Below are 18770 nucleotides of genomic sequence, written 5' to 3' on the forward strand. Positions count from 1 at the left end.
TAAAGAAGGTATTAGAGTAAAAGGAAGGTAGTGGTAATTGGAAAGGGGGGGGGGATAAGGACAGGAGTTTGGTAAGGGAGGTGAGAGAAACTGAGGTTCTGTTAGCTGGGTTTCGTATAATTGGGGCGGTAACTCAAGAAGATAGAAACTGGATATACCAGGGTGCCAAGAACACTGACCAAGCAGGAAGTGTCGAGTTAGATACATAAGACATAAGCTAAGAAGAGTCTAAAGGCAGCATGTCTGAAATACCATATATGTTAGCAGAGAGCCAGTAACAAGGAAAAGCTGACAAGAAAGGTGGGGCTACTGCACAGGGTTAAATTTGTTAGTATCAACTGGTTCATAAAATGAAAAGATAATAACAGGTATAGGCAGGACGGTATAGTCAACCCTAGCCATGAAAACAAATTCTGGGGCATGATTATTGATGAAATTACAGTGACAGCTTGCAGCAGAAGGGCATCCCAGCACATGAAATGAATGATGGAAGTAAAAATGGCCACGTACCCCATTCCCAGTAGGAAAAAAACAAAAAACACTCACCCCAATAAATTTTGGTGTGCAACACAGGCTATCAAACACATCTGAAAGGCATAGAATTGATACATTAGAGACTGTGCACCAAAATAGACTTACCAGCTGAAGAACAGAAAGCACTACTTACCATTTTTCCCATCTCGCTGGGGTGTTCTGTGGGTGTACTTTTTATCCCAAAGAGGAGTCTTAAACATCTCCCCCATAACACTAGGACTGAAAACATTAGGATAACATTTTAATAAAAAATGCTGGGCTACAAAGGACTGAATAAAAATAGCAGTTTTCTGATTATTAAAGAAGGCACCTATAATAGCTCTTAAGTTTATTGTATACCTGCCAGACTAAATTAAAGCCTTCTTGCACACTCGCCAGACTGTTTCAGGAACTATGCAGAGGCAGGCACTTAAAAACATATTTGGTGATACTACACAGTGGCAGCTACATATTGGAAAATGACTGAAAACTTCCTATTGACATTTGTGAGTTGGATTTCATTAACTCCTTGATCTGTGTTATTTAATATATATCTACGAGACTACCCCCACACTCTCAATAAAAACGTTTTATAATGGCGGTGGCATAACACAAGTCAGACCTACTGCTCATCACGGTATGTTCTAAGCTCTCCAATATGTATATAGAGGAGAGAATCCTTCACATACTGGAAGATATTTAATTCAGTGTGGCAGTCATGGGAAGCCTATTTTTGATCCCACACTTCCCTGGTGCCTCAGGGGTTGGCCCAGCCTTGAGATAGTTCACCATGTGAGGACTCCATATAATGAGCATTAAAGTGAGCAGTTTTCTGGAGGATTATTATGTATGGAGGATTTAGTGTGCGCTAGTATTAGGCTTGCAGATGTCCCTTCTTGAGCTACACTGCATTAGACAATTTTTGTACTCTTTAGGGCTCATATAGACACAGACTAGGTTGACCGCCAGCCGCCACAAAAATGTAAAATCACACTGCGATTTTACCACATTTTGCGGGCGGCGGTCAAAACGTTCCTATCCTGAACGCGATTCTTCCACGTTCGATAGAGACAGAAACTCCTCTAACTGCAGCAGCTCTTGAACACTTGTAAAAGAATATGTGTGCACGGACACATAGGTTTTACGAATTTGAGTTTAGGAGCTTTGGCAAAAAAAAAAAAAAAAAAAAAAAAAAAAACTCCAAAAGCTCCTAAACTCAAATTTAAAAGCTGTAGAATAAATGAGCCTTTAGGGTCAGCAATTTGTTATGGTTAGTCTTCTATTTAGCTGTACAATGTGGGTTAAAGAAGAAGGAAAGGATATTTAATAAGTAGGTTTTAAGTGAATTCAGAGCTGTGCAGTTATGTGACCACTAAGAAATAGATTTAAAAAAATAAATTAAAACGTATTAACATTGCTTATCACTAAAACTGTGTGCAACATTAGCAAAGGCAGAGGGCAGGTAACATTTACAGCTATTGTAAACCCTCACCTTGTAAGGCCTCATGTACACGGGGCGTTAGAAAAAACGAGCTGCAAAGCCACTACCAACGCCAGGAAAAAGCTGCTGTAAAAACACGCTTTTAGCATTGGCGGAAATGCACGTTTAGTCCTTCCCCTCCACACACCCCCCCAGACCCCCCCCAAGATCCATACCAGGTCGTTTGAGTCTAAATGGGGACAAGGTGCTTTGGGGTGGGGGGCATGGAGCCCCCTCTGCTCCAAAGCACCCACGCCCCTCATGTTGAGGGCATGTGGCCTGATATGATCAGGCCATCCCCGACCCCCCCCCCCCATTTTGGCGTGGGGTTCCCATTCAAGATAATAAACGATGATGCGACTTCCATTTAAATCAATGGGCTAAAAGTCAGATCAGTTAGGACGGCTCTCATAGGGAAATTTTTTTTTTTTAATGTCAAAATCAAACGCTTGACACGGCTCAACGCTGTAGCTTAATGTTTACATGCGGTTACAAACATTTGGCTTTTGAAATACCAGTGAACTACATTCCTGAACCCAATTCATCTGCTTTTAAAAAAACGTCAGTAAACTCAACTGCCTCTAAACTCCTATAAACGACTGAGCGTACATGTACACATAAGATAACATGGAGGAGAGTTCAGGGGCTGCTGGAAAAAAACACCTAACTGCTCCTAAACGCGAGTTTAGCAGCTGCAGTGTACATGAGGCCTAAAACAACCCATTCTGTTTAAAATAGCAGTGAAAGGCAAAATGTGTGTGTGTGTATGTAGCAGCATACATGAGGCCTAACACGGTTTAGGAGCATTTCCCAATACGAGATTTTTTTTTTTTTTTAATCCTGACTCACTTGCGAGCGTTGCCTCACAAGACTAGCAGGATTCAAGCTAAAGGGGTGTGCAGTACCGCATGTGGCCAGAGGTGCGGGGGCGCCAGAGACACTTGCAGACATTCCGTTCCTGAGTGGTCTCCAAGCATCTCCGGCACCCCCCCACCTCTGGCCACATGCAGTACTGCATAGACAAGCAGTGGCTGTGGAACGGATTATCTGAGTTTCTATTATTTCCTATGGGGAAACTCGCTTTGATATACGAGTACTTTGGATTACAAGCATTCTTCTGGAACAAATTATGCTCGTAATCCAAGGTATTACTGGATCACATTCCCTCTGTTCTCAGCTGCATAAGAGTTGGGGAGGAGAAACAGCAGCACACTAATCTTCCCAGTGAAAGGCTGTGTGGGGGGTAGTTGTCAGGACAAGACTGGTGAATGGAGGAAAGCAGGCTGAGTTCCCAGTAGGGCTGAAACAACTAATCGATTAATCGACAACTAATCGATTATGAAATTAATCGATTAATCGGCCAGTAACATAATGGGGTTTAAAAAAAATGAAAATAAGCCCTTTATAGTACAAAAAGAGCAAATAATCGCTACTGTAAATATTACTTTCACAGTTCTACAGTAAAAAAAATGAACCCCTTACAGTAGTGATTATCTGTTTTTCTTTGTACTGTAAAGGGCTAATTTTAGTTTTTTTAACCCCATTATGTTACCAAACGTCTTAGACCTGGTTCACATCTATGTGTTTAGTGCTTTTTGCAGAAACGCACTACAGTCCATTTACATGGTTTCCTATGGGACATGTTCACATCTATGCTTTTTTCAGCCTCTGCGTATTTGGAAAGGGTCAGGGACTTTTTTTTAATGCAAAACGGTGCTTTTTTTGGTTCAATATACTTCAATGGAAAAGCTGCAGAAAAGCATGTAATTATTGCAGCAGCTTCTGTTTTTTTTTAATCTTCCCAACAACAAATTGGCCAAAAATAAATGCAAAAACGCAAGTCGCAGCACAATCACGTGCGCAAAAGTCAAAACACACAGCAAAAAGCACTTCAGAAACAGATCAAAGGCAAACTGCATAGGTGTGTACCGAGCCTTATGCTGACCACACCGATCAATTTTCAGACGAATTATTCAGACAAAAAATCTTTGTACATTCGCTAAATGAAAGAGTGTTGTTTGAAATTTTCACTTGGTTTTTAACATTCTGTTTTTAAAACGAATGTAATTTCTGAACGAAAACCACATACACTGTCTGAAAATTCCTTTGACCAAGAAGTTTGATATTATTTCAAAATTTTCCCGTCACTGTGGTTGAAAATGAACGTCGATTTGACCCCACTAACGATTAGAAAATCGAACGAACGTTCTTAAAATAACATTTTTTTTTTTTGAAGGAAGACATTGTTAAATAAAAAAAAGTTTGATCTCGGAGTCTGATGATATTTACCAGATTCACATTTTAATAGTATATATCTCCTCTAATAGTATATACAGTATACATTTCTTCTGTCTGTTATTCTCAGAGTGGATTAGATATTTTGCTCCCTAAGAGCCCTTTCACACTGGGGCGGTTTGCAGGCGCTATTGCGCTAATAATAGCGCCTGCAAACCGACCCGAAAGTGCCGCTGCTTTCATTCCAGTGTGAAAGCCCCGAGGGCTTTCACACTGGAGCGATGCGCTGGCAGGACGGTAAAAAAAGTCCTGCTAGCAGGATCTTCGGAGCGGTGAAGGAGCGGAGTGTATACCGCTCCTTCACCGCTCCTGCCCATTGAAATCAATGGGACGGCGCAGCTATACCGTCGGCAAAGTGCCTCTTGCGGTGGTATTTAACCCTTTCTCGGCCGCTAGCGGGGGGGGGGGGGGTAAAACCCCCGCTAGCGGCCGAATACCTAATAATAGTGGCGTTTTACCGCCGACGCCGCCCCAGTGTGAAAGGGCTCTAACCATATATTTGGTTATTTATATTTACCACTGCATAGAGATATACAAGAATAAATTGCCTTTTTTTTAAACTTTACATATTAACTTAATTATACACCACACTTTTTTTTTTAAAGATTATTAACCGATTAATTGAAACAATAATCGGCCAACTAATCAATTATGAAAATAATCGTTAGTTGCAGCTCTAGTTCCCAGCATAGCTAGAGAACTGATAACGCTGTGTTACCCTGCTTAGTGTGGTCAGTTTTTAATAGTAATGCAGAGGGACAGGCAGGAACACCAGGAATTTCACACAAAAGAAGATAAACAAAGAGAACAGGATACTTTCTCATACAAGCACATACTGCAGCAGGCACATATCAGGAATATGAAATGTTGGGTTTACATACTCTTTAAAGAAGGAAAAATTATCTGTGTGGTGTGGTGCAAGCTTTTGATGTCACTAACACTTTTTGGCTCAACTAAGTTGTTCTAAATGAGACTCGTTTGCCATTGCATTGATACAAAAACGTGACTATTTTATACCAACACAATAAACTTTAGGTTTGCAAATTTATAAGATAATTTGTGTACTTGATTTCGTACTATGACAACAACAGTTGAATCTTATGCACTAGTGAATGACGTGGTAGCTACAAAGCAAATGTATCCAAACCAATATTAACAGAGTCTAGAATCCATAGTAACTTATACAAATTGTCAGAAAGCATTACCTGTTATGACACTGCTTTGAAGTACCAAAGACTTCATCACGAAGACACTGTGTTGCACCTCCGGGACTTTTTTCTGTTTTACTGACACTGACATTTTCTATTTAAAAAAATTAAATAAATATTTAAAAAAGTAAGAGGGGAGGGGTTTATTTATATACACAATATAGAAGAATAGGGGGTGGCACTTAGGCCTAAGTAAACAAGTTCTAGGCCCAAAGGGTATGAGAGAAAGAATTTCAAGGGAGAAGTACATGAGAGAGAGAAGCAAGACGATTATGAGGCAACTTTACTCATGTGCACTGATGAGGCTGCACTGATGAGGTGGCACTGAAGAAGAAGCACTAATATGCAGCACTGATAGGTGTGGCACGGATATGCAGCCCTTATGGGTAGCATTGATTGGCATCACTGCTGGGGCTGCACTGATGATCAATGCCCTGATGATCTGTGCTGATCTGCTCTGTGAGGTAATGCCGTTGATTGGCTCTCCTCACATGCTGTCAGTGTGAGGAGAGGAATGCCGATAACCAGCATTTCCTTGTTTACATGTGATCACCTGTGACTGGACACAGCTGATCACATGGGTAAAGAGCCTCGTCAAGCGCGACGAGAGTGAGGCAACATCATATGACGTCGTCCCTGAACGAGAGAGCCACCTTGCGCCCGTCATTTTACAATACGGCGGGCGGGAGGTGGTTAAAGGCCCTCCTCAGACACATTGACATATTTAAAATGTTGGAACAGAAACTCCAACCTTTCCTACCAAGGCCTGTCCACCCTTCATCCAATGTAACATCCTGTCCATAAATGTGCATACATTTGTCTCAGCATGAAGAGGTGATTAACAGACGTTGTTGAGATGGTTTCGAGGTATTGACTCTAATTCTAATAAGCAGATTATAATGAAGCCAAGATGGACAAAACATTGCATAGGAGAGATGAATGTAGGCAGGCCCATAGACCTCTATGGGGCTCTAGTGCACATGTGCAGCAAGGGGACAAAGGACTCGCTGTGTGGGATTTAAACAATCCCCAGATTCTGCAGCAGTCAGATAAAAGGTAAGCATACATCTCTGAGAAGGAGGGGTAAGATCTGAAGGTCAACTTAATTGGAAAAATAGAATTTTTTTAACAGCTTACCTGTAAAATCCTTTTCTTGGAGTACATCATGGGACACAGAGCCTTAAGTAATTACTTAATGGGTTATGGGCTACCTTCAGGTGTTGACACTGGTAAATCCAATCAAAGGAAGTTTACTCCCTATATAACCCCACCTCCTTCCAGGAGCACATCAGTTTTTGTAGCAAAGCAATATACCTGTATCCCAAAAAAAGAGGGGAGGGACCTCTGTGTCCCATGATGCACTCCAAGAAAAGGATTTTACAGGTAAGCTAAAAATCCTATTTTCTTTACCATACATCATGGGACACAGAGCCTTAAGTAATTACTTAATGGGATGTCCCATAGCAATGCCACATGAGGAGTGGAAGAAAACAACCTGCAGGGTACACCCAGACTTGAGGATCTATCCTGCTGCTTGCAGCACACTGCGCCCGAAGGCGATATCCTCATACCACCTTATATCCACCTGATAAAATTTTGTGAATGTATGCACTGAAGACCAAGTTGCGGCCTTACAGATCTGAGCCATGGAGGCCTGGTGACGTACTGCCCAAGAAGCACTAACTGACCTGGTAGAATGCGCCTTAACTTGAAACGGGGGAATCTTACCCCTTGCATCATAAGTTTGAATGATCACTTACCGAATCCACTTAGCGACAGTGGATTTCGGCGCTGCCTGTCCTTTCTTAGGATCCTCCGGCAGAATAAATAAGACATCAGTCTTACGAATCTGAGAAGTTTTCTTTAAATAGAGTTTCACTGCTCTCACCACATCAAGACATCTTTCTTCCCTGGAACACGGTTTTGGAAAAAACGATGGCAGGACCATATCTTGGTTCAGGTGAAAACCTGAAATTACTTTTGGCAAAAAACCTGGACGAGGGCGTTTACAAGAAGGAGCAGCCAATTCTGAAACCCTCCTTGCTGAGGATTAGGGATGATGAGCTTCGTGTTCGAGTCGAACCCATGTTCGACTCGAACATCGGCTGTTCGATCGTTCGCCGAATTGCGAACGATATGGGCCGTTCGCGCCAAATTCGTGTGGCGCGTCGTGGCCCATAATTCACTGCGGCATCGCAGTGCATTGCTTGCTGATGATTGGCCAAGCATGCACTATGACCCGAATGCTTGGCCAATCACAGCGCCGCCTTAACAGAGAGCCATAATTGGCCAAAGCCAAGGAGGCTTTGGCCAATTATGGCTCAGGGGATTTAGTACACGCCCCACACTATATAAGGCCGCCTGCACGGCGGCCCTGTGCAGTGTGTTCCAGTGTGCTTAGAGAGAGAGAGAGAGACAGTGTCATTTCATTTGAGTTAGCTAGATTAGGCAGGACAGTCAGTCAGTTAGCTGCACTTAAAGTGTATTGTGTATATATATGCATCCCAGGTGTTGCATATAAATATATATATACACTGTATTCAGTTTAGCTAGATCCGTTCCTGTTATCTTCTAAACTATTTACATTTAGTGCAGTGCGTCCTGCTCACAGTGTTCAGCTAGATCCGTTCCTGTTATATTCCTACTGACAGGCAGGCTTGTCTTGTTACAGTATTTTAAAGAAAATTACTGGTGTTCTTTTGATCCTATTAGTACCACAGTCAGGCAGCTAGACTATTTACAGTTAGTGCAGTGCGTCCTGCCCACAGTGTTCTGCTAAACCTACAAGTAAGTGGGGTGCGTCCTGCTCACAGTGTTCAGCTAAACCTACAAGTTAGTGGGGTGCGTCCACCTCACAGTCTTCAGCTAAACCTACAAGCTAGTGGGGTGCGTCCTGCTCACAGTGTTCAGCTAGATCCGTTTCTGTTATCTTCTTACTAACAGGCAGGCTTGTCTTGTTACAGTAAATACAGCTACCTGAAGAAAATTGCTGGTGTTCTTTTGATCCTATTAGTACCACAGTCAGGCAGCTAGACTATTTACAGTTAGTGCAGTGCGTCCTGCTCACAGTGTTCTGCTAAACCTACAAGTTAGTGGGGTGCGTCCTGCTCACAGTGTTCAGCTAAACCTACAAGTTAGTGGGGTGCGTCCACCTCACAGTGTTCAGCTAAACCTACAAGCTAGTGGGGTGCGTCCTGCTCACAGTGTTCAGCTAGATCCGTTCCTGTTATCTTCTTACTGACAGGCAGGCTTGTCTTGTTACAGTAAATACAGCTACCTGAAGAAAATTGCTGGTGTTCTTTTGATCCTATTAGTACCACAGTCAGGCAGCTAGACTATTTACAGTTAGTGCAGTGCGTCCTGCTCACAGTGTTCTGCTAAACCTACAAGTTAGTGGGGTGCGTCCACCTCACAGTGTTCAGCTAAAGCTACCTGTAGAAGGTTGGTGGTGTTCTCATACTACAGGCAGGCAATTGATTTTGCTAGCTGCAGTATCAGTATATATATATATATATATATATATATATATATATATATATATATATATATATATATATCCCGGCTTAGTGCAACTACAGGCCATTAGTATGTCTGGAAGGCCAAGAAGGAGAGGCAGACAGTCACAAGCCAATAAGAGAGGGCAAGCAGGCTCTGTGTCTAGTGCTGGTCGTGGAGACGGTGCATCCTCATCAGCACGTGGCCATGGGACACGCTTGGCCTTTTTTTCGGCAGCTGGCCATGTTGAGCCGCAACATGCGGAAGACTTGGTCGAGTGGATGACCAAGCCGTCCTCATCCTCCTCATCCTCTCTCACCCATGCCCAGGGTACTTTGTCTGGCAAAGCAGCGGCCTCTTCCCTCGGCTCAATGTCATCAGTGACTCCTTCCCTAGCCCCACCATGTCCTCCTGAGGAGTCCCTCGAACTGTTTGACCACAGTGTTGGGTACATGTTCCAGGAGGATGCCCAGCGTTTGGAAGGCTCTGATGATGATACTGAGCTCGATGAAGGCAGTAACACGAGCACGGACAGAGGGGGTGCCCAAGAAGGACAGCAATCTGGCAGTCATGCTCCCCCTGCTGCAGCATACTGCCAGGTTTGCTCCAGTGATGAGGAGGGAGGGGATGATGAGGTCACTGACTCAACGTGGGTGCCTGATAGGAGAGAGGAGGAGGAGGAGGAGGAGGAGGCGGCACATCACCAACGAGGCAGGATGCCCTCCAGGGGCCAGCCTAAGGGAAGCACATTGACTGCATCACACCCCAAAGCTCCACATGTGCAGGGCGCTGCAGTCTCTGCGCGTTATTCAAAAAGTTCTTTGGTGTGGGCCTTTTTTGAGACGAGTGCATCAGATCGCACCGCTGCTATTTGCAACATATGTCTCAAGCGTATCTCGCGTGGCCAAAACATCTCCCGCTTGGGTACCACATGCTTGACCAGACATATGTTGACCTGCCATGCAGTTCGTTGGCAAGCGTATCTAAAAGACCCACACCAAAGAACAAAGAGGACCTCTGCTTGCTCCTCATCAGCTGAGATTTCCAACCCCACTAGACCTTCAGTCCTCTCTGAGACCTGCACTGAGAGGAATGAAGGTGTAGAATTAGGTGTGTCACAGCCACGTACTTGTGGGCAATCTGATTTTGGTACACCGACGTCAGATTGTACCAGGCAAATTTCCCTGCCCCAGCTGCTGCACCGCCGAAAGAAGTTTGCTCCCAGCCATCCACATGCCCAACGGTTGAATGCTAGCTTGGCAAAATTTCTAGCACTTCAACTGCTGCCTTTTCAGTTGGTAGACTCTGCCCCCTTCCGTGAGTTTGTGGAATGTGCGGTTCCTCAGTGGCAGGTACCCAAACGCCACTTTTTCTCACGGAAGGCGATTCCGGCTCTCTACCAGCATGTGGAAGGCAATGTCCATGCCTCGCTGGACAGGGCGGTCAGCGGTAAGGTGCATATTACCGCTGACTCATGGTCCAGCAGGCATGGACAGGGACGTTACCTAAGTTTCACGGCGCATTGGGTGACTCTGCTGGCAGCTGGGAAGGATGCAGGACAAGGTGCAGTAGTGTTGGAGGTTGTTCCGCCACCACGCCTCCAAAATGCTAATGATTGTGACACACCTCTCTCCTCCACTCCCTCCTCTTCTTCTTCCTCCATGGCCTCTTCCTCGGAACCAGCGGTGCTCCGTAGTCGTTCAAGGGGCTACGCAAGTACGCAGGCCAAAAGATGCCATGCGGTGCTTGAGCTGGTGTGCTTGGGGGACAGGAGCCACACTGGGGCAGAGGTTCTGTCAACTCTGCAGGGGCAGGTTCAGAGGTGGTTGACGCCACGCCAACTTAAGGCAGGAATGGTGGTTTGCGACAATGGCACCAACCTCCTCTCTGCCCTCCGACAGGGACAAATGACCCATGTGCCCTGTTTGGCTCACGTCCTTAACTTGGTGGTGCAGCGGTTCTTGGGCAGGTACCCGGGCTTACAGGATGTCCTGAGGCAGGCCAGGAAAGTCTGTGTGCATTTCCGCCGGTCATATAATGCCAGTGCTCGGCTGACGGACCTCCAAAAGGAGTTTAACCTGCCCAAGAACCGCCTAATCTGTGACATGCCCACCAGGTGGAACTCAACGTTGGCCATGCTGCAGCGGCTGCACACGCAGCAGAGGGCCATCAATGAGTACCTGTGCGACTATGGCACCAGGACAGGGTCAGGGGAGCTTGTTTTTTTTTCCCCACGCCAGTGGGCCATGATCAGGGATGCATGCACTGTCCTGTCACCATTTGAGGAGGCCACGAGGATGGTGAGCAGTGACAGTGCATGCATCAGTGACACTGTCCCCCTTGTCCACCTGTTGGAGCACACGCTGCGTGGAATAATGGACAGGGCACTTGAGGCAGAACAGAGGCAGGAAGAGGAGGACTTCCTTAGCTCTCAAGGCCCCCTTTATCCAGACAATGTTCCTGCGTGCCCGCCGATCACACAGGAAGAGGACGAGGAGGAAGAGGAGGAGGAGGAAGATTGTGTCAGTATGGAGGTGGAGCCTGGCACTCAGCATCAGCAGCAGTCTTTAAGGGATCAGTCCCAAGAAACACATGGACTTGTACGTGGCTGCGGACCATGTCGTCCTTAGTGACCCAGAGGACTCCGGACCGAATGCCTCAGCAAACCTACGCTGCATGGCCTCCCTGATCCTGCAAAGCCTGCGTAAGGATCCTCGTATTCGTGGTATCAAGGAGAAGGACCAATACTGGCTGGCAACCCTCCTTGATCCACGTTACAAGGGTAAGGTTGCGGACCTTATCCTGCCATCGCAGAGGGAGCAGAGGATGAAAAATCTTCGGGAGGCCTTGCAGAAAGGTCTGTGCAATGCGTTCCCAGAGACTGGGAGGTTACAAACTCCTGTTTCTGGACAACGTGTTGCTGAGGCTTCGGTCAGTCAAAGAAGGAGCGGTGGAGAAGGTGGCCGTCTGACCGATGCGTTCAGACAATTTTTTGGTCCGCAGCCCCAAGGTATGATCGGTTCCAGCAACCATCGCCAGCGTCTGTTTTACATGGTGCAGGAATACCTAGGGGCAAGATCAGACTTGGACACCTTTCCCACCGAAAATCCTCTGGGTTACTGGGTCTTGAGGATGGATCACTGGCCAGAGCTTGCACAGTATGCAATTGAGCTACTGGCCTGTCCTGCATCCAGCGTTCTTTCGGAACGCACATTCAGTGCTGCTGGAGGCGTGGTAACCGATCACAGGGTGCGTCTGTCCACTGACTCGGTCGATCGACTGACCTTCATAAAAATGAATGAGTCTTGGATCACCACCAGCTACCAAGCACCTGATGCTGATGTAACCGAATAATTTTTTTTGAAATCTCAGATCCCTTCAAAGACTGCCTATGCTGATGCTGAGTAACTATCCCTGAGTAATTATCCTCTTCCTCCTCAATCATCACGCTGATAGCTTGTAAGAACATTTTTGGTTCTGGGTGCCACCACCAGTGCCTAAGGCACAATTTTTCAGCCCCTGTTTAACAGGGGCGTGTAATTACGATTTTTGATGTAATACTTTGCAGCAGGGCTCGTTCCTGCATTCCAACTAGAGTGTCTGTGAGGGGTTGCAGTGTTGTGGCACCAGCACCAGTGCCTAAGGCCTAATTTTTCAGCTCCTGTTCAACAGGGGCATGTAATTACAATTCTTGATCTAATATTTCACAGCAGAGCCCTGTGAGGGCTTACAGTGTTGTGGCCACAGCAACACCTAAGGCCCAAATTTCTGCTGAGTATATAGGGCAGGACCCTACTTTCAAACAACTAACTTACAAACGACTCCTACTTGCAAACGGAAGGAGACAACAGGAAGTGAGAATAAATCTACCCCTAGGAAGGGAAATTCTCTCCTGTAAGAGTTAATATGGGAAAAACATTTCTCCTTTCCACTGATGCTTTCCAATCCATTGGGACAAAAAGTGAGGTGAAATCTTCTGAAGAGGAGGAAAGACAGCAAAACAAATGTCACAGGGGTGATAACCCTTCCCTATGTTTTCCAAAAAGCTTAAAAAAGATTTTTTGGCTGGAGCTAAACACGTTAAAAATGTACCCGTTCAAAATTACAAAGAGATTCTACTTAACAACAAACCTACAGCCTGTATACTGCTGTTCAGAGTATATAGGGCCTGGTGGCCCCACACCTTTCCTTATTTTAATTTGGGTGCGGGGTTCCCCTTAATATCCATACAAGACCCAAAGGGCCTGGTAATGGACTGGGGGGTACCCATGCTGTTTGTCTCACTGATTTTCATCCATATTGCCAGGACCCGACATTACATTAAACCCGCAAGCAGTTTTAAATGAGATTTTTTCCTTTAAAAATGACATTTGGTGCAGGGACTGTTCTAAACACGGGAAACACGCGTCACTTTACAGGCATACTATAGACACCCCTCAGGTACGATATTTAAAGGAATATTTCACTTTTTTTTTTTACTTTAAGCATCATTAAAATCACTGCTCCCGAAAAAACGGCCGTTTTTAAAAGTTTTTTTTGCATTGATACATGTCCCCTGGGGTAGGACCCGGGTCCCCAAACCCTTTTTAGGACAATACCATGCAAATTAGCCTTTAAAATGAGCACTTTTGATTTCGAACGTTCGAGTCCCATAGACGTCAATGGGGTTCTAACGTTCGTGTGAACTTTCGGTCCGTTCGCAGGTTCTGGTGCGAACCGAACCGGGGGGTGTTCGGCTCATCCCTACTGAGGATATAGCAACCAAAAATACCAACTTCCTTGTTAGAAGGCTTAGGGAATCTGTTGTATTGGTTCAAATGGCTGTTTTTGTAACACAGACAAAACTAAGTTCAAGTCCCAAGGGTTCAAGGGAGGTTTGACGGGTGGATTAAGCCACGTCACCCCTTGTATAAAGCCCCGGACTAAAGAATGAGTAGCAAGTGGTCTTTAAAATAAGACCGATAAAGCTGAGACTTGGCCTTTAATAGTACTTAAGGCCAATTTCAATTCTACCCCTAATTGTAGAAAGGCAAGAATTCTGCCTATGATATATCTCCGAGGGTGCCAACCCTTGGATTCACACCAGGAAACATAAGCCTTCCAGACTCTATAATATATAGTTCTAGAAGCTGGCTTCCTAGCATTATTCAGGGTAGAGATAACTGACCCGGAAAGCCCATGTTTCTTTAGAACGTGGGTTTCAATAGCCAAGCTGTTAAATTTAGAGACCGTAAGGAAGGATGGAATATAGGTCTCTGAGAGAGCAGATCTGGCCGTAGTGGGAGGGACCATGGGCCCTTCACTGCCATCTTTACGATTTCTGCGTACCATGACCTTCTGGGCCATGCTGTTGCCACCAGAATCATCGGCTTTCTTTCCAGCTTGATCCTGCAAAGAAGTTGAGGCAGCAACTGAATAGGGGGGAATGCAAAGATCAGTGAGAAGTGATCCCATGGGGTCACTAACGCATCCGAATGGATCCCTTGTTCTGGCCACAAAGTTGACCAACTTCGTGTTGAACCTGGATGCTAGAAGATCCACGTCCTGAGTCCCCCATCTTTGAGAAACAGCCTGAAATATGTCGGGGTGAAGAGGCCATTCCCCTGGGAATAACTGCTAGCGACTTAAGTAGTCCGCCTGCCAATTCTCTACTCCCGGAATGAAGATTGCAGAAAGGCATGGAACATTCCTTTCTGCCCAAGTTAGAATATGGTTCACCTCACTAAGTTAGAGTATGGTTCACGGCACATGTGTTAGGCCCCTCCCCCTCCAAAAAACTCTGCCCTTTTTTATTTAAAATGTTTCCCACGCCTGTGCGTGGCGTTTTTTTCGGGTCCCAGACCCAACACGAGGGAGGAGGGAGGGGCGGCAGAGCCTCCTGCAGTGAGGCACAGACCTGTGTAAAAATACAGCCTACAGTAACAAACTCTAGCGGTAAAATAGTGGGACCTTCGGCATCCCCCAGGGTGGGGGGAGTAACGTGAGGGGGGTGTAGCGCTGCTGTCCCCCCTAACCGTCTGGTCCCATCAGGGGAAATAAAAAGACATTTTTTGCAGATTTGTTTTTACCTTGCAAAATCTCCTTCCACACGCTGTGCAGCCAGACACGGAACTGAGCAAACAGTGAAGACAACAGAGTAAGGTATGTGTATAGACTCCCTCTAGTGGAGGTTTTAAGACATAACAACATCTTTTCCTTAAAGCGGGGTTACACCCAAATTTTGAACAATATCTGTATGTATTCTCTTCCTTGCCTAGATGCTGACATGCCGTTTAAAAAAATTTAAATCGCCGTAATTACCTTTTATTTTTCTATTCTTCTTTGCACTTCCTGGTTCTCCTCCCATGGGAGTAGGCGTGTTTCTAGCCTCTCCCAGACTCCTGGGAGCTAGTCTCAGGCTTCCCAGGATGCCACTGAGCATGTGCCTCAGCAGCACTTCTGGAGGGATCTGGCTTCTTTTTATGGAGGAATTTAAATCCAGCATGGATCCCTCCTGGAGCTCCTCAGAGCACTTCTTCACTCGTGACCAACACCTTAGACACTAGCGAAAAAAACGATGTGCTCCTGGAAGGAGGAGGGGTTATATAGGGAGTAAACTTCCTTTGACTGAGTTTACCAGTGTCAACACCTGAAGGTGGCCTATAACTCATTAAGTAATTACTTAAGGCTCTGTGTCCCACGATGTACGATAAAGAAAAGGGATATGTTTCATATACAGTAATTGGGTAATAAGATATGAAGCATAATGCTATTTATTTGTGACTGTGGATTTATCTATATTGAATGGTCTATCATGATAGACTGATCCATATGCCTACATCCTCCCCCAGAGGGAATTGGGCAGTCTCTTACTAAATAGGTGAGTTTGTACAATGAGACAGTTTGAGTAATCTTCTTCAACTAAGTTGGGGGGGGGGGGGGGGATTAGAATCCTTTTAGCTTAAAGTGTTTTCCCCCCCCTAAAACAATAAACATGTTATACTGATCTGCTCTGCGCAACAGTATTGCACAGAGCACCCCCTACCTCGATGTTCTGGGGTCCCCCGTGGGTGGTCCCTGTAGCTACTCTTCTGCAAGCGCTCCCATAGAAGAAAATAGGGTGCTATGGGGAACCTTGTGCAGGCACGTTTAATAGACACACATAGCACAGCTCGCCCCCGACCCCTGCTAACTACTTACAGGTAAGGATGAGCTCCGGGGTGTTCGGACAGCCCACGTGCAGAGCCCGCCAGGAAGTCAGCACTGCGCTAATGACAAGCAGTGAGACATTTACCCTAAGCGTGGCTGCAGAGGTCGGGAAATGTCTCACTGCCTGTGATTAGCTCAGCGCAGTGCCGATTACCTGGCGGGCTTTGCACGTGGGCTGTGCGAACACGCCGGAGCTCATCCTTACTTACAGGATTTGATTGATTGATAATGGCTAACCCGAGCACTAACCTGATCTTCGTTTATACATGTGATGGCGAACCTTGAAACCCCAGATGTTTTGGAACTACATTTCCCATGATGCTCAACTACACTGCAGAGTGCATGAGCATCATGGGAAATGTAGTTCCAACAACTTGGGTGCCAAGGTTCCCCATCACTGGTCTATACAATACTTATTCAACCTACAGTATATTCCAAACATATAATGAGAGAAGCAGGTGATAGGATTTTCTAGACTGGTGGCCTGAGGCTAAGCTCATAGCTAGAAATGACGTGGGCCTCAAACAGAAAGATTGTAATGAAAAGATGGGAATTCAGCTTTATATCAAGAAGACATAGAAATAGTAGACATCTTCTGTCTCCAGCAGAAATATGATGTAATCTGGTCAATAGAAGAGCAAGGATGAAAGATCTTCAAAAGTCGCAATATGACCAAGCACAAAAGTCTGAATTTTCCAGGCTATGGTATTTTTTTTCACTCTCTATGGATGTGAAATCTACCTAAAGAAGAAACAGGAAAGGAAAGGCATGATAACCTTCAACTTTGCTGTTGACAAAAACTCTATGAATACCGTGGACAGCAAGGAAAACTGACAAATCGATCTATTAACAAATCAAGCCCACCCATTCACTTTAAGGCTAAGTTCACAATATTGAAGGTTTTGCAGGCCATGTTTGCGCAGGCACAGCAATCTATTTATTTGAATGGGCTGTTGTGCCTGCATTTAATGCAGGAAAAAGATTCATGCAGGCAATTAGAGCTTTCAGTTTAAGACATCTGAAATCACTGGAGTACATCAACAGGTTATTTGAACTGCATATGCCTCTAAAGCCAGTCATAGATGGTTTGAATCTCGGGTAGTTCAGCAGGGACCAGCCGAGAGTCAAACCATCTATGGGCAGGCTGTTTGCCCCCCCCCCGCAGATCCATCGATGGACTTGGGTACAACCAGAATGTTGGATTTTTACATGCGTTAATTGCCTGCGCCTGTAGCTGCTAGCAATATTCACTGTGTTCTCCCATCGGGACGGCTCCCCTGCACCCCCCTCCCGTCGGGAGAACACAACGGCTCTGCAGGAGGGATCCCCCCCATCAACGCTGGCTGTGTTGACGGGGTAAGTGAGTGATTTTCTTTCCTGCAACCTGTGGTTGCAGGAAAGAAAAAGCATATTATCTATGGCCTGTCTAAGCTGCATGCCCGTTTCCAGCTTCTTCTGCATTCCTACTGACTTGTATAAGAGAAAAGCAATTCCAGCAAGAAACCATCAAAAGCCTCTTACTTGCCACAGGTTGATTTTTAGGCAAATCCCTGGTTGGTGAAAGGAAAAGGGGTGAACAAAGGCTTTGTTCTTTAAATATGATTGGTGTAGAATCAAGCTGGCTGTCGATGGGCCATTTGCGTTTCGGGGTCTTAAAAAGGCTGTCATCCAGTCCTTCCACTCCCTTCTCTTCATCTACACACAGGCTGGACTGCCTCTGTACAGCTTCTGCAGTGAGCTCATCAAACCAGTTCACACTGATAGAACCTAGATCTGTAAGAAAGATTGCAACATTAAAAAGAGAGAAATCTCAACAATATGACAGTACTAAAAGAAAAATGACTAAAGAAAAAAAAAAAAAAAAAAAAAAAGTAGAACTAATATATATTATATATATAATAATTTTACACCCTTTCGCTACCAGAGCAGATGCTGAACACATGCTAAGAGTGCACTTTTAGACCTAAAGATTGGGTAAAACCCCCAATTGGAGAATAAAATGGAGGTGGTGGCAATTTAGGTCACACAATATTAGCACAACAGTTTATCAAACCAATATTTTCAGTAAAAAAAAAAAAAACAAAAACACTAAAGTTAATTTTAGGGCACAACATTTTAACTATTTTTTTGCTAAAATATAAACAATGAAGCTGCGTCAGGTAAATACAAGGGGGTCTGGCTACAGAATGGAGCTCCACCAATGACAGGAAGCATGTGACCTCCACTCCCCCTTTTTTTTACTGAACTTTATTGTGAATCACTGCAGCTGGAGCTCCACCGTCACCAGGAAACATGTGACTTCCACAACCTTACCTTTTTTATTTTTAAATAAGGATGAACTCAGGCATGTTCGCAACCGCACGTGCAGAACCCGCCAGGAAGTCGGCACTGCACAGCGCTAATTACAGGCAGTGAGACATTTCCCGATCTCTGCAGCTGCGGATCGGGAAAATGTCTAATTGCCTGTGATAGGCACTCCGCAGTGCCAACTTCCTGGTGGGCTCTGCACGTGCGTTTGCGAACACGCCTGAGTTCATCCTTATTTTTAAAATTAACTTTAATGTAACAACCAAAATAGACAATACTACATG

At 45.2% G+C, this 18770-nt stretch overlaps 1 protein-coding gene across 1 annotated transcript in view; it reads right to left on the reverse strand.

Moving 5' to 3' along the window:
* The window catches only part of BRCA2 (BRCA2 DNA repair associated), a 121484-nt gene that overhangs the window by 88817 nt on the left and 13897 nt on the right, over window positions 1-18770 (reverse strand). Inside the window, exons 2-5 of the mRNA XM_073613344.1 lie at window positions 17701-17952; window positions 5494-5590; window positions 668-753; window positions 547-587 (exon numbers count right to left, since the gene is read on the reverse strand). Coding sequence (XP_073469445.1) covers window positions 547-587; window positions 668-753; window positions 5494-5590; window positions 17701-17952 — 476 coding nt within the window. The remainder of the gene's footprint in view (window positions 1-546; window positions 588-667; window positions 754-5493; window positions 5591-17700; window positions 17953-18770) is intronic.

The sequence above is a fragment of the Aquarana catesbeiana genome, linkage group LG02 (assembly GCF_042186555.1).
Source record: "Aquarana catesbeiana isolate 2022-GZ linkage group LG02, ASM4218655v1, whole genome shotgun sequence".
NCBI lineage: Eukaryota > Metazoa > Chordata > Amphibia > Anura > Ranidae > Aquarana > Aquarana catesbeiana.